General features: G+C 43.1%; 1 protein-coding gene across 3 annotated transcripts in view; it reads left to right on the top strand.

The window, feature by feature from the left end:
- COLQ (collagen like tail subunit of asymmetric acetylcholinesterase) overlaps positions 1-16,492 on the top strand; it is a 69,684-nt gene that overhangs the window by 13,048 nt on the left and 40,144 nt on the right. For 2 of the 3 annotated variants that reach the window (XM_061586004.1, XM_061586006.1), the window contains exon 2: positions 14,537-14,670. The exons of the other annotated variant lie outside the window; for it this stretch is intronic. In XM_061586004.1, the coding sequence (XP_061441988.1) occupies positions 14,537-14,670 (134 nt within the window). The remainder of the gene's footprint in view (positions 1-14,536; positions 14,671-16,492) is intronic. 3 annotated transcript variants of the gene reach the window in all.

A 16,492-nucleotide genomic window follows, 5' to 3' on the forward strand; every position in this document is an offset into this window, starting at 1 on the left:
ACAAAAGGTGGCTCCTTTTTGGAAGACATTTGTTTAAACACTGTGCTTGCCAAGTATAAGCCTAATCATACTGAATAGCTACACCATTCCTGAACCATGACTTATCTTTCCTATCATCATAAAAATACTCTCAGCTATTTTCCAGATATATTTGAAAACCAGTGGTCTGAGGGGCCTTTTATTCTTGTCCCCATGTCTCCCCTTGGCAACATGTGTCACAAACAAAGAAGTTTAAACAACTACATGGTGGTAACTAAGTATCAGAAGAACACATTATGGGAAAAAGCAAGTGATTGCTTTGCGTGGAATACAATTGCGAAGAATGGGCATTCATATCTTGCTCTGAAGAAGAAATGGGTGGACTTGCGAAGTGTAACTTTCCACCTTTCACCCAACTCAGCCTCTCTAGTAGGAGGATATGGCCATGTTGTTCCTGGAAACAATGAATGATCCCCTCAGCTCTAGCCAGCCAGATTTCTGGGTGCTGAAACATCATTTCTAGAGGAAATGCTTGAGGGTGTTACATTACATGATCAGCATGTGACTGCGAGTCTGCATTTCCATGTGGCTATGTTGCAGCAAACAAGAGTTGGTAGGGGCAGGTCTGGAAGCATGAATATCGGCAGATTGGTCTTTTAATATATTTTAAAATATCTCTTTCTAAATATGTAACTCTTACTGGTGCTGCACCTTCAAGACTGTTTTATATGCTTTGTTTTTTAAACCTATGGTACATGATGGTGCTATGAAACATGCTATCCTGTTATGCAAAATAATACCCCATTATCCCATTAGGATTTGCTGTGATTGGGTAGTTACTGGGGCACAAGAGACACAAGAAGCAATTTAGTACATTAAGCAAGCGAAGCGAGAAGGGGCTTAAAGTGGTTTGCCCAGATTGAATATTAGAGATGGAACAATCTGTCAATTTCAGTTGTCTGTTTCTCAAAATTCAGTTTTCCACATTTCTGCAGCAATTTGCAATTATTAAAAAAAACCCTCATGTAAATTATTCAGCATTTTAGTGCGAATTTCTCTTAATAAATATGTTTTTGTATGTATGTATTTTTGTATGTATTGTATGTATGTATTTTTACTAATATACCCATTTTTGCAAGCAATTTATCCTAATATACAGTAATGCATTTTTGTATGTTATTCTAACCAATATATTCATTTTGTGCCAACTTTCCCCCTAATTGTTGCGCTGCAGCCAACTCAGAAGGGACAGGAAGGGGGGAGGCATGAGTTTCAGGCACCTCCACAGCCAGAAGAAGCAGAGTTGGGGATTGTTGTGTCTGAGCAGGATCGTGCGGGAGGGGGGCAGCCTGCTCTCCAGCCAGTTCCCACGAGCAACGCCCTTTCTGAGGAGCCAAGCGCACCGCCCCCAGTTGATGCAGAGGACTTGTGGGCGGAAGCTTCAGAGTCAGTGCCAGCTCCTCCTTTACCAAGCAGTTCCCAGGAGGATTCCAGTGTGGCACCGCCCCCTCACCTCGAGCCCGTTGCTCGAGAGCAGGTGTCTTCAGATGAGCTGTTGGATGTGCGTCCCCTGTCTCCTCGTTCCCATCGCCGTGAGAAACGGACAGGGCAAAGACAGGAATTACGAAGGAGTCAGAGATTACGTTCGAAAACATTTCCTATATAAGCCTGCCGCTCCCAGTGGGGGGTCGTTGAGTCAACTTCCTTCACATGCTGCAGAGCATGTCTAGAGTATAGTTAGGGACTCTAGTGAGTTAGCGTAGGGTTTCCTATGAAGCGCAATGCCTTTGATGTATCCATTACTCTAATAAAATGAGATTTACTTGCACACACACTCCAGCCTCATTCTTTCGGCTCTGGACGGGACACTAATATAATCATTTTTGTAAACACTCCTTGGTTGGAGAACTGCATTGCAAAATTCAGATAAATGCGAATTTTGAAGGATGGCTGTGTTTTGGTTCTCATATTGATTCAGAAAGGGCAAATTTGATAAATTCTGCTTTTAAATGCAAACTGAATCAAATTTCTCCCCTATCTCTAATAAATATTAAGAAGGTTTGCCAGAACAGTGGTGAAGCAGAAATTTTTTTGAATTTGGTTTAGGATTTTGAGGATCTGGACTGATGTTACTTTGTACACAAAGCTGTCTGCCTGAATACATGCTGGGCTGCATAATAGCACCTGTCAATTTTTTAAATAGAATATGCATTACAAAGACGCAATAAATCTCTGGTACTATCTCTTTCAAGGAAATTTAAAATTTGTTTAAAAAGGCAATGTGGCAATCTCATGTACATATGCAGCCTTGTGAAATAAAGATTAAAAGTGGAGGACGTCATCTTATTTACATTTAGTACTGTTTTTTTATACATTATGACAAGTGCTTGTAAGCAAAGTTTTTGTTTGTTTCTAGGGGTGCTCCATGATGTTACTCACAAAAGAGAGCCTAGGAATAGTAACCTAAAACAGGGAAACACAAATCATATAAAATATCCTACAGTGCTAGATCAAAATGCACACACATAAAATATCCTACATCAAAATACACACAATAAGCCCTCTCATAAAAAAGCACAAAAACTTTAGACCAGTGGTTCCCAACCTGGGGAGTCAGAACCCCCAGAGGGATTATGAAGTCATCCCAGCAGGGTCACAAAGAACAAAGAGAAAAATTATTAATTTAAAAAATTAATTAATGGCTAATCTGTGCACCACCAACTGTGCACGCAGCTGCTTTCGCCTCCCCTTCCTTCCTTCCAGCCCACACAATCAGTTCCCACCACACAGAGAGCTGAACAGCACAGCACTGGAATGAGTGCATCAAGAGAAGCAGCCAGCGGGGCTTATTTAAACTCCAGTGCCTTGCCCCCCCTTTTGTCAGCAGCAGTGAGGGAAGACCAATTGGGCTGATTGGCTCTGGCTGTAGAGACAGAGGGACCCCAGGAGGGGGCCGCCTACCGAAAAAGTAATCCCCCCACAAATGCACACCAGGGCACTCATTAAAAATTCACTGTAAAGTTAACTGCTGCTGCTCCTGCTGGGAGGAAGGACGGGATATAAATCAAATAATAAATAAAATAAATAATAAATGTATAGTGCAATGTATACATGTCTACTCAGAAGTAAGTCTCTTCATATTTAATGGGGCTTACTCCCAGGTAAATCAAATTGCCGTAATCAGACCAGACTAAGATACTGCTGAAGCTTTGAAACCGTGCTACCTTTTTGGTGGTGGTGGGGACATGGAGCTTTATAGTGCAAAGATGTATCATTCTGGTTAAAGGAAGTAAACATTTATGTCTAGCGTTGCCAGGTCAGAAGCATCCCAAAACCTGAGATTTTAGGGGCGGGCCCAAGTGATGTCATGGGGAGGGCCCAAGTGATGTCATTAAGCATGATACATTAAGCATCAATCACAGTTGCTTGGAGCGTACAATTAAAAAAAATCTGACTGGAAATTAAGCTAGACATTTTAGCTAAAAGATGGAGCCTGGGTAGGGAACATTTAATCTAGCCTACTTGTTTTCGGCAAGAAGGGTTTAAGTGCCTTCACGCCAGGCCAGTCACCAGAAGGTCACTGTAGGAAGAAAGGAGCCTAGTGTTGTGGAGATGTTAGATGGGAGCATTCGGAAGTAAAGATGGATGCCCCGAAGGCTGCAATTCTAAACACACATACTAAGATACTAATCCCCCATAGAACTCAACAGGACTTACTTCTGAGTAGATATAGTTTGGATTGTGCTGTTGGTAAAGCTTGACTAGGGATCCTCTGCAAAGACATCCATATCCAAGCAGGGTTGGCAACCCCCTGCCTGGAATGCCCTGCCCTTATCTTTTAATGTGGCTGCTCCAAACTTCTTTACAGATTTGACCCTTCACTTCAGAAAGAGGTCTGAGAAATGAGTAAGAGTAAGAAGATTCTCTACGCTTTCTGTCTGCATAGATGCCCTCATCCTTCCCCTGCACCCAGCAGAAGCTCTGGGCCAGGCGGGACGCAGTGGCATCTCATAGAGGACACCCTCCCCTTTCATGGGGTGTATGATTTGTCCTGGCCCAGAGCAGATTTTGGGGTGGGCACCCCCAATTACTTATTTTTCCTGTATGTCTTTTTCTGCTTTGATTTTGTATAGATGCCCTCTTCTGTGCCCTGCGCCCAGCAGAAGCTCTGGGCCAGGCGGGACACAGTGGCATTTCATAGAGGACACCCTCCCCTTTCTGGGGTATATGATTTGTGCTGTCCTAGAGCAGATTTCAGGGTGGGTACCCCAGTTACTTATTTTTTTCTATGTACTTTTGTCCATTTTGATTTTGCATTGATGCACCCGTTTGTGCCCAGTGCCCAGCAGAAGCTCTGGGCCGGATGGGATGCACTGGCATCTCATAGAGGACACCCTCCCCTTTCCTGGGGTATATGATTTGTCCTGTCCCAGAGCAGATTTTGGGGTGGGCACCCCCAGTTACTTATTTTTTCCTGTATGTTTTGGTCTGCTTTGATTTTGCATAGATGCCCTCTTCCATGCCCTGCGCCCAGCAGAAGCTCTGGGCCAGGCGGGATGCAGTGGCATCTCGTAGAGGACACCCTCCCCTTTCCTGGGGTATATGATTTGTCCTGTCCCAGAGCAGAGTTTGGGGTGGGCACTGTGATGTTCCTATATTAATGTATATATGGTAAGTGTTGGTTGTTTAGAAGATACATGGTAAGTGGAGTGAAAGAGGAGGGGGAGTGAATGGGCAGTAGAATGCTAGATGATTGGCTGAGTGTTTAAAATGGCTGAACGTATAAAAGGAAGAGTGAGAGTGGAATCTGGGGGGAGAAGAGAACTGAGTGGGTTGCTTGGTGGGGTTTGAGAGTTGTTTGCCAGGAGGGAGGTGGAGTTTGGATTAGTATTGAATAAAACCATATGCTTATGTGCCTTAAGAAGAAATCTTGTTAATCTTGTTAGCTTTGTTATCTGTAATAAATACTTAATTTGGTTTACCAAAGGCCTGATCCTTGGCTGGGGTTTCACAGACCAGAAGGGAGGGTAAGGTAATGACCAAGGCTGAAGGGGAACTGTAACAAATGGTGGCAGCGGTGAAGAGAATAACAATACCAGTATTCAGAGTCTCTGGGAATACTAGTATTGGGACGTTACTGGTGGTTGCCTAGCAGGGGGATCTGTTGAGATCTGTGCTAGAGCGGGGAGAGAAACCATAAGAGAAAGCGGTCCGGACTGGTGGAGTCCCTGGTGGTGCCTAGTGACAGGCAGTAACCACGAGCAGGTAGGAACCTGACAGGGAGAGCCAGGGAAGGACGCATCACAGGCACCCCCAGTTAATTATTTTTTATGATTTTATGACATCATTATGTATTATGATAATATCAGAAGCCTGATTATTTTGATTGCATAAATGTATTGTTATTCTTGACGGGGAGAGTCCCCCGATCACAGTGATATATCATACAGGGTACCCCAACATATATTTTGGGGTTCAGAAACATGTTAAGTTTGGTTTGAAGTTGCTGTAGTTGTCAACTCTTCTTTTTTAGTGTTTTGAACTTTCAAGCAAATAAGGAACTGAGAACTAGGAACCAACTTCAGCATTGTATCAGTTAAATAGATTAAACAGTCACGTGGGGGCAGCTGACATTTTGGTGTATATCTCGGGAACCAGACCACCTAGAAACTTACTTTTTTTTTAAATTGAAGCTGAGAGTCTGGAGATTAAGAGGTGCTAGCCTCTCTGCCTCTCCACTGCATTTTCACTAGGGCCATGGGTAAGCTTTCTGGTTTACCCCTCACTCCTTGGATAGTCACCGTTTCCTGAGGTAATATTTCCTCAGATTTTATTAAATCTGGCCTCAGTAACGTCTGAGCGGCACCAGTATCAAGCAATGCCCAATAATTTGCCCCTTCCTCTCACTCACTTCCTCTCTCAGACTTGAATCAAGGTCTTACTTCTGTCCAGTTTATCTGGCAGAAATGAACCTTTTTCGTTGTTAGATCTTTTGGTTCTATTTTTACTGCCCTTGCCTGAGCAGGATTACTAATGGGGTTGGCAACCTCACATTGAAAACGTAGGTGCCCCGGTCTACCACATTTGTAGCATAATTTCTCCTCACTTTTAGGGTACACAGATCCACTCTGGGGTGTCCTGTGCCCTTCAGATTTTACTGGAGGACTCACTCGCTGTGGCACCACATCCTTTTTGCCGCCATTATATGGTCTGGGTTTAAACTCTCTTGATGTTTTCCCCACCCAGCCAGTTCTATTGGAGGCAAAGTGATCCGCCATCTCTGCGGCCTCCTGCACCGATGTAGGGGAACGGTCTTTGACAAGGAGCCTTATTTCTGGTGGTAACTGATGGTATAATTGATCCAGTATCATGAGGCTTTTCACCTCTTCCACTGACTGAGCTTTGGCACTACTCATCCACTTTCCAAATATATCCATCAACTTTGCTCCCAGTTCAACAAAAGACCTCCCTGCTTGGATCTGACAGTTTCGGAATAACTTTCTAAAATAGTCAGGTCCCAGTCTGAACCTTTTGTATACTGTCTCTTTAAACTCGGCATATGTGACGGGCTTGTCTGAGGGGAAATATTGGTATACCTCTGCCAACTCCTCCTTGATCAAGTTCGATAAATATTGCATATATTTATCCTCTGGTAGCCCCCACATTTGAGCCGCTTTTTCAAAAGTGCTGAGGTAAATTTGTGGATCTTGTCCAAGTTCAAACACTGCAAAATCTTTCGGTGTAACTCTTATTTTTGTTTCATTTCTGTCCTTTCTTGTTTCATCAGAATGAAACTTCTCTCTTTCAAACTTTAACTTTTCCACCTGTAATTCAGCATCCAATGCTCGTTGCTTCTCCCTCTCCTCAAACCCCATTCTCATTCTCTCAATTTCCAACTCCCGCTGTTTTGCCTTCTCTTCCGTTTCAAAGACCCTCTGCTTGTCATTTTCCTCAGCCTCCCTCCTCAGTCTCTCAGTTTCCAACTCCCGCTGTTTTTCCTTCTCTTCCGTTTCAAAGACCCTCTGCTTGTCTTTTTCCTCAGCCTCCTTCCTCAATCTCTCAGTTTCCAACTCACGTTCCCATCTTAACTTCTCTCTCAAGTACTCTATATAAGCAGGATTGCTTGAATACCCTTCTGGGGTCTCTTCCCTGACAGGTTGTTTTTTGCTGGACAGTTGTAAAAGCTATTAGTGCTACCCTCAGTTCATCTACCCCTTTACCCTCGTGAGGTAAATTGAATGTTATGCACTTCTCCACCAGCTCCTCTCTTTTCATTTTTATATATTCAGCCATGGTGTTGGAGTTCACTCACTCTTCTCCACACACTCTTTGCCAGTCACTCTCACAAGTAATCTTTATTTGTTATTTCTGTTTGCCACACCACTGTTAGGGACTCTCTTTTGTCCGTATCCCACCCCTACAGCCAACACCTGTGACGCCCTTCCCTGGCTCTCCCTGTCAGGTTCCTACCTGCTCGTGGCTACTGCCTTTCACTAGGCACCACCAGGGACTCCACCAGTCCGGACTGTCCTTTTTTATGGTTTCTCTCCCCGCTCTAGCACAGATCTCAATAGATCCCCCTGCTAGGCAGCACCACCAGTCACGTTCTACAACCAATGTTCCCAGAGACCTTGCCTGAGTCTCTCTATCCGGTTACATTCGTGACTGCGTGCCTATGCTGTTCCCAGCCCCCTTGTATCAATGCAGATAACTCATAACTCGGGGTTGCTCTGGATACTTATAATGTTATCTTCTCCTCTTCACCGCTGCCACCATTTGTTACTGTTTCCCTTCAACCTTGGTTATTACCTTACCCTCCCTTCTGGTCTGTGAAACCCCAGCCAAGGATCAGGCCTTCGGTAATTATTATTATTATTATTATTATTATAGTTTATTTATACCCCGCCTTCTGGCCAAAAAGCCCTCAAAGCGGCTTACAAGAAAAACACAAGTATAGAAATACATCAATAAAACAATACAATTTACAAAAATTAAATAACAAATAACATTATTAAAAAACAGTGATTACAATAATGTTAAATAAAGTTAATAATGTACATTAATTTCCATGGGTTTTTGGATCTACTCAGAAAGCGACTAGCCCTGAATACAGTCCTTAAGATATAAAGGGAGATAAGAAAGCAAATTCCTTCTTCTCCCCTCCCAAGTTTTTCATTTCTCTACCTGCTGCCCTTTACAACTGGCACACAACATTCCGTACATCCCTGAAGCTCACATGTCTTTACAGGACATATTTGTTTTATTTTGTTTTTAAAATATATTTTTCTTTAAATTTATAAACTTACATACGTCTGGGTACCTAGGAAGTCCCTCAAGTATGAAGAAGCCATTACTTTTATTTGTGGGTGGCTATTTGTGGGTTTTCTATTTCTTTTTCAAATTACAGTAGGGCCCTGCTTCTCGGTGCCCTGCTTTTCGGCGTTCTGCTAATACAGTGCCAGTGGGGCGATTAGCTGGAGGGGGCAGGAGCTCCCCGCGGTCCAGCTGATCTCACCGGAGGGGGGGAAGATCAGCTATAGCGCACTACAAGATAACAAGATAACAAGATAACGATAACTTTGATAATGATCTACAAGTTTATGGTTTCATCTATTGCTGTGATATTTGACTTATTACTAATCCGAACTCCACCTCCCTCTTTCTCCACACTCTCCTGACATACACCAACTCACACCCACCTCCAAACTCCACCAAAACAACCCACTCACATCCACACAGATTCAACTGTCATCCTTCCATTTATACTCTCAGCCATCCAAACACTCAGCCAATCATCCAGCATTCTACTGCTCATTTACTCCCCCCTCCTCTTTCATTCCACTTACCATGTATCTTCTATACAAACAGCACTTACCATATATACATTAATACAGGAACATCACAGACCTCGACCCCTTTTACCGGAGATTCGACTTCCTCCTTTCGTTGGAATCGAACTCCGGCTGTGAGCAGAGCTTCGGCTGCGTTACTGCCACTTACCACTTTGTCCTACAGAATTCAATGGGGCAATAGCCTAGCCATGAGGTAGGTAAGTGAGCAAAAAAGATGATGGGTAAAGTAAGTTTAAAAATGTGAAATTACACATACTCAGAGTATTTTTGTTTCTGTTTATCAAGGATTTGAGCATGTTTTTATATAGTTGTATATTTTAAAATGTGTTAAGTTGTTTTTAATTTTAAATTGAGTTCTTTGCATGGTTTAGGGTTGGCACTGGGAGAGAGCAAGGCTCTTGTGCCTTTAACATTTGTGTGGCAGGCAGAAATTAAATAAATTAAATCAAGCCTTTTCTAGTATGGAAATACAAGTATGAGGAAAGCTTTACCTGTTGACATTTTGTTTGTTAGACATTATTATTGTCATATGGAGATTCCTGAGCCAAGTGCTAAAGAGGAGGCATCGTTATATACTGGTGGAACATTTGAAACCAGAGTCCAAATGTCCTGACATCAACTGTTCATCAGTTTGGGTGGTTTACTTTTATCGCCTTTTCATTTTCTTCAAAATTTGTTAAAAGTTGTTTATATTGCTGTAACCTTCTCTGGGACTTTCTGGTAAAGGGCAGATAATAAATATAATCATATTTGTTTTTGTGATGAATAACATTTTTACTAGGAGAAATGGTGGGATATAAATTTACTAAATAAATAAATAATAAAATAAATTATTTAATGCTTCATTATGTATTTTTTCAATTAACAGATACTAAAATTACAAGTGTAAGTGGAGGCCACGAAAAATTTTCGGTTACAAAGTGGGTCCTATACTCAGAGAGGTTGGGAACCACTGCTTTAGACAGTTAATCCCTGAAAAGCGTAGCTGAATAAGCAAGACTTTACTTATCTTCTGAAAGTTAGTCTATATGTTCTGACAAGTGATTTCTGTAAAACTTTGCAGATATCCTTATTCTGCATACTTCTTAATCTCATATTAGGGAGAGGCTGGATCCAGGGCTCATATTTTGTTTTTCACAGTACTTAAGATAACTTGCTTTCATGTTATTTTATTTATTTATTATTTGAGTTATATCCTGCCGTTCTTCCCAGTAGGAGCCCAGGGCAGCAAACAAAAGCTCTAAAAACACTTTAAAGCATCATTTTTCTTCAGTATCTTTAAAAGTTGTGCAGGGGGAAGGGAGAATTCCACCTTGTGGTTTTTCCCATTACAGAGTTGCAAGAACACCTGCACTTGGCTGACTTTCTCTTCTCCTAAAGATACAGGATCAGTCTCAGGCCATGAACCTGACAACCCTACCCCCCATATATATGTATAAACAATGATAGGCTTGGCCTTGTCACATAGACCCTCAAGATGAGTGGAAATAACCTCTTCCCTAGAGCTTTGTTCTTTTAATATTGGTTTTACCAATTAATATTTTTAAGCTGTTTATTGAAAGCTAGTTTGTCAAATATATAAATATAAATTTGCAGATAATACTGTAAGAGCCGCAGTGTAGCTGCTACAGTAAAGTTGTCTAGCCACAGACTCCATGTGCCCTTAGGCCCATCAGGCAAAGGATCATGGTACTGCATTGCCCCGGTGAGAGAACACTGGGGCAGCATCCAAGAGGGAGGCAGCTTTTCTCATCGGGGAACTCCTGTGGCTGACACTGAGCAATAGAAAAACACAGATGCTACTGACTACATGATTATGTCCCAGGTAACGAATAGCAGTTATGTTATACCATGGCCTTTTAATAGCAGTTATGCGTTTGTCTTGTGACCCAACTGAATTTCAACTTGGACACTCTTCTACAATCTCCCGCTCTGTGTCACAGGTTGCCTGCTTTTTTTCTGAACAGGTGGAAGGATTCAAAATGGCTTTTTGATGATACAGTACATTTTTACCATCTGTTCAGAGAAGCTGCTATTCTGAAAAGAGGTGGGCAAAAGTCCTAATTATCTAGTTTAAGAGTATTGGCAGCAGTGCTTCATTTCTTAAAACTGGGGGGAGGAAGAAGGTTCAAGCCTGTGTGGAAGCTATGTTCTTTGATGCCATGGAAGTCTCTCTCCATCCTGATTCTTGATTATTCCTCAGGAGGAACTGTATCCCCCCCCAGCCAACTCACTGGTCCTATATGCTAGCTATAATTAAAAACAAATGGACCTGGGTAGTAGGCAGGCATGCCAAAAGCAAAGTTTTAAGAAGGGGGGGGGAGGTGGTTTCCAGGAGGGATTCAACTGCATACTGGAAATGTGGGTTTATGCAATCAAAGTGGATTAAAGTACTCTGTTGCCCTGGTGCAACAAATTCACTTTTTAAAAAAAACAGACTGTGGTTAGGGAAGTGACAGGAAAACGCACTGAAAAGCTTGGAATGAATGAATGGGCTAGGGCTGTGCACATCCCCCTTGATCTATCCTGTGGTCCTGATCCAGGGTCCTCCAAAGAGGCTAACCTCCCTGGGCCAACCCAGGGTCCTTCCACTCCACCCTGGATCCATCCCTGAAGCAATCCGGGCATTGGGGTTAAAGGTTTTTAAAACTCCATTTTTAACATACAATCAAAAGGAGGGTGAGAGCAGGAAGAGATGCTGCATTGCTTCTACCCCCAAACCAAGAGCAAGCAGGTTCAATCTTGTGTGGTGCTGCTCCTTCACAAGCAGCTTCCCTGCATGCAAAGAAGCCGTTCCCAAATGAGCAGCGCCTGGCACTGAGCAGGATTGAATCCTCCCACTTTCCAGCAGGTCAGTGGCAGGATTCCAGCCTGTGGAAAGAAGGAGACCTTGGGCGAGAAAGACGCCCACTATGGTGGGATGGGGCACAGCCTGTCACAAAACAGTGACAGATGGAAGCAGAGTTTGGCATAATCAGCTTGCAATTACTGACATTACTTTCTACTGATACCTAATCCATCTAAATTCTTTGCCACAGTGTTTTCCTTGTGGCAAGGAGTTCCATAGCTCAGCTTTCCTCAAGCTAGATACAGCTATTTGCCTTGAGGTAGCCTCCCTATTTTAGGCAGAATTCATTGATTCCAGGGCTTTAAGTGGAGAAGGCTTTTTCTTTTATATTTTTCCCTTCTCACCCCACATATAGTTGCCCATCTCCTGTAATTTCTTTTCCATTCAATCAATCAATCAATCAATCTTCATTACGGTCAATGACCAGCATAAATTTCTTCTCCCATTCTCCTTTTATACTCAACTTGTAACTTATCACCCTCCCTTCAATTGCCAGTTTATTTCATCTAGCGTCTCTTGTTGTTTTACATTCACTCCTTCCTCCTATAACCACTTTCCTCTGTTATCTCCTTCCTTTCTGTCCCAGTTTATTTACTGATAATAATGACCACAAATATTAACCTTTTATCTCTCTTTCTAATTCCCTTCAATACCTCCTCTGAGCCTTTCCCCTCAGAGGAGAGATACCTTCCTTCCCTCCTCTTCCCTGAACTTCCCTGTCTCCTGGCCACCTTTAGTAAGCAGCATCCAAGGAGTTGCTGGTTCTAGCATTCTACCAAAAGGTTATGGCATGGCTAGGGGCATGGAGTATGCAAAGTGAGGAGGCACTGGGCAGGCTGTGGAACTCAAGGCCACCTGAAACTGACCCAAGTCCTACTGGTGCTTCCCAGTCAAAGAAACAATGCTGTACACAATAAGGGACTGTCTCTGTGTGTGCATATCAGGCCAGAACGAAGACATTGTGTGCTGTATTCTGTTTTGCTTTGCCTTTCTTCTTTTCAGAGTTTTCTGAAAACTGAATCAGTTTTAAAATTAGATGGATACTGGTGATGTAAACAAAGGTTATCTTTATATGCATTGGTAGCCAGAACGTGTTGTCTGCCAAGGGATTTTTTAGTTTAAATAATTAGGGAAACCTTAAAAATGTAATACAGTTTGTATTTCTAATATGTTAACTTCCTCCTGGATTCATTATCTTGTTCATTTTTTTGAATTATATTGTGATAGCCATTGACTATACACAGTAACAAAAACTGACTGACTGACTGAACTGGAATGCATGAACTGACCATTGTTAAGTAAGCTCTGCATATAGATTTGTATAAAAATAATTGTTAGAATGTGTTCAGTTTTAGTTTAAATTGTTGTTTTGTTATTGCATTTATATCCTGCCTTTCCTCCAAGGAGCTCAAGGTGGCATACATAGTTCTCCCCCCTCCATTTTATTTTATCCTCACAACAACCCTATGAGTTAGGCTAGGCTAAGAGGCAGTGACTGGCCCAAGGTCACCCAGTGAGCTTCATGGCCATGTAGGAATTTGAACCCTGGTCTCCCAGGTCCTAGTCCAACACGCTAACCGTATCACCACACTGGCTCTCTTTTATATCCTGCCCTTCCTCCCAAAGGCAGCATGGGAAAGAATAAATGTTTAAAGTTTAAAGTTTAACTCACCACTCTAATATTTACTATGAAAGGGTATTCAGGTAATGGGGATACTTGGGAGGGATGAAAGAAATATAATAGCTTAGGAATGAGAGAACTCTGAGTCATATGCAGGGCCGGTTCTAAAGGGCGGCCAGGTGGGGCACTGGCCTGAGGGCCGCTGGAGCTACGGAGGCCCCTGAGGGGCCCCTCCGCTCCCCTTCCGCGATCCGCGCCGCCCGCCATCCTCCCGCTTCATCTACCTTTCTCTCTGCTGTTTTTTGCAGTGTGTGCAGGGTTGCCATCACTCAAGATGGCAGCCGAGGTTTCTGTAAGGGGCTGAAGCCACTGCCGCCATCTTGGCTGATGGCAGCAATGTGCGTGCGTGCGTGCCATGAACCAAGATGGTGGCAGAGGCTTCAGTCCCTTATGGAAACCTTGGCCGCCGTCTTGTTTGATGGCAACCCTGCGCGCACAGTGTGCGCTGCCACAAAAAACAGCAGAGAAAGGTAGGTGAAGCGGGGGGATGGCGGGTGGCTTGGAAGCTCCTGTCTTGCGACTCGCAGTTCCTGCCACGGATCACGGAAGGGGAGCGGAGGGGCCCAGGGCAGGCTGGTGCCCAAAGGCTCCGGCATGCCTGGAGCCGGCCCTGGTCATATGTGTGGCTAAACTGGAATTTGACTTGTGAGGATTTTTTCCCATAAATACGGCTTGAATAACCAAAAACATAATCTTAAATGAGTGTCAGCAAGCATTAGACACATTACTAAATTCTGCTGGGCCTTGAATGTGTGAAATGCGAACTCAGATATTCCTTTATTTTATGTTATTCCTGCTTCTAATAATAAAGCATAAAACTTGCAATCTCCCCAACATGCACACACATAGGATCAGTCTTGCCTCACAGAAGGGTGAAGTAACTTGTCTTCATGACAAGTTGTCTTCACAAAGTACTGCATGAAGGCGGGAATGCTGCAGCAAGGCTTTTTGATGTGTCAGCCCTAGCAGAGATGGTGTCATTTGGGTTCAGGCAGCAAAACATTGTGAATCATCATTGCAGTCCAGGATCTCTTAGCTGGCATGGTTGGCAAGTCTTGTGCACTTCTGCAGTGCAAGCATGCTGAATTTTATTGTGCTTGTGCCTCCTGCTGCATTTTTCAAAGTACCGTAATTGTCATTCTTTGCCTACAATAGAGAAGTGTTTCTTTTCAACAGCCCTGCCTCACTTGAACCAGAAGAAACAGATTAATAACAGAGTGTGCTCTTTCCTTGCCCTTCCTCCTCCTCCTCCACCACCACCACCACCACCTTTATTTCCTCTACTACACTTCAAGCAGGGATGGAATTCTGTAAGTATGGCTTCAAGTATTTCTGTTTCCTGTAATGACTGCTAATCTTTCCTTAGGAGTTCTAAGAAACTATCTTGCTATGGAAAGAGTGACATAAGCCCTGGCAACAGGAGCTGTAATGTGTTAGAGGTGCAATGTTCAGTCTTTTAAATGGTCAGGGATTGCTCATGGGCACATTTGGAATTTTGAGAGAATACTGTGGACATAAACTTCATTGGTTGCATCTCTCCCCGCACACAACTACAAAAAGTAAAAGTGTGCATGCACATGCACACAACACACACACTCTCACACAAACACTTCGCTTTTCCATGGATTGGGTAAAAGACAGATCCAGCAGAATTAAAATGGATCCGCTTGACTTTTCATGATTTTACGTGGGGTCCTCAAAAAAGCAGTATCAAATTAAAGCAAACTGGTAGATGGCATAGTGAAAACCAAACATCTCGTGCTTGCCAGCACCACAGAAACATCGATCCAAGAAACAGGATCTTCTTGATTTTTACATATGATGACACAACGAAACCAGAAACAAATCAGAGAATGCATATTCAGATACAGGGATTACTTCTGATCTGATGGTGATTTTGAGGGAACCTTTTGTAAAAATTAATAAGGATCCCTAAAGACCTGTGCTTCAGATCCATGCTTTTGTGCCGTGGCACTGCTGGAAAACACCAGATCCATGCTTTTTATAGTTCAGTCAATTGACACATGAGATGAGATGGTGGTTGTAGGGAGTGGAACGCATTAAAAATTATGCAATTTCAAGAGTATCTTTTTTTACTAGATCAGAAATGTGTGCGCGCACTCACATGTTAACCTTCTCTCTCTCTCTTATTGCCTAGCACTCTATTTTCTCCCCCCTGACTCCTAGAGTGCCCCAATTTCTCCCTACTGCCTCCCGATGCTGGGGGAGGGGAGTGGTGATACAGCATTTGTGGTCAAAGCTGTATGTGCCATGCAACCTGCCCTATGCCCCTAGAATAGCCTACTCCCATCACCAGTACTGACATAAGATTCAGTTGCCAGTCTGGTTAGTTTGTGAATGTGGAAGGGAGGGCATTTTGCCCTTGGTCTCAGGCAGCAAAACGCCTTTGATTGGCCTAAGAGGAAGTTGAGGCTATTCTCTGTTGCCTATTGACTTCAATTAGAAAGCATATGTTCATTTACACCATTTCTTTTGCCAATGTAACACTGCATCAGTGATGGAGATGGGACTCACTGAACCATAGGATCCCATCTAGCTCTTGCTCTTCCCCCACTCTGCCCTCTTTTGCCCTCTGCACCAGTGGTACTTTGCTAGTGTAAGATTTCTGAGGACCAGCCCTGGGTTGTCACTATGCCAGGGTTCATTTTTCACACTGATGTGTTCGCTTTTATCCACTGGTGTTGATGTCTTATTTTCACCTAGTGTGTGTAACCTGTGGATAGGATTGTGCTGTAAATGTAAACATTTGAGGGTCAGGGGTGTGCTGTACATATATAATGTATACATACATCTATCATTATTCCAAAAGCTTCTTGTGGTTTTTAAAGACCTCCCTCCTTCGAGTCTTAGCCCTCCCTCCCCTCAACAACCTTCAATAAACCCCCATATAGCTTTGGCCTAATATACATGCTACAATATAGCATTAGGAGTAGGCATTAGGGACTTATCCACATGGGAAAATTTCTTCGTAGCAAATACACTGCTTTTACCATCGTAGTAGATTTGCAAGGTCCACACCATGCTCAATGGTAGCTTCAAATCCGTTGTTTTCCATTCACACAGGCAGGCATTCCTCTGGGAAAGATTAGTGTCACTGTTTCCTTGTGGCTC

This window comes from Rhineura floridana, chromosome 10 (assembly GCF_030035675.1).
Source record: "Rhineura floridana isolate rRhiFlo1 chromosome 10, rRhiFlo1.hap2, whole genome shotgun sequence".
NCBI lineage: Eukaryota > Metazoa > Chordata > Lepidosauria > Squamata > Rhineuridae > Rhineura > Rhineura floridana.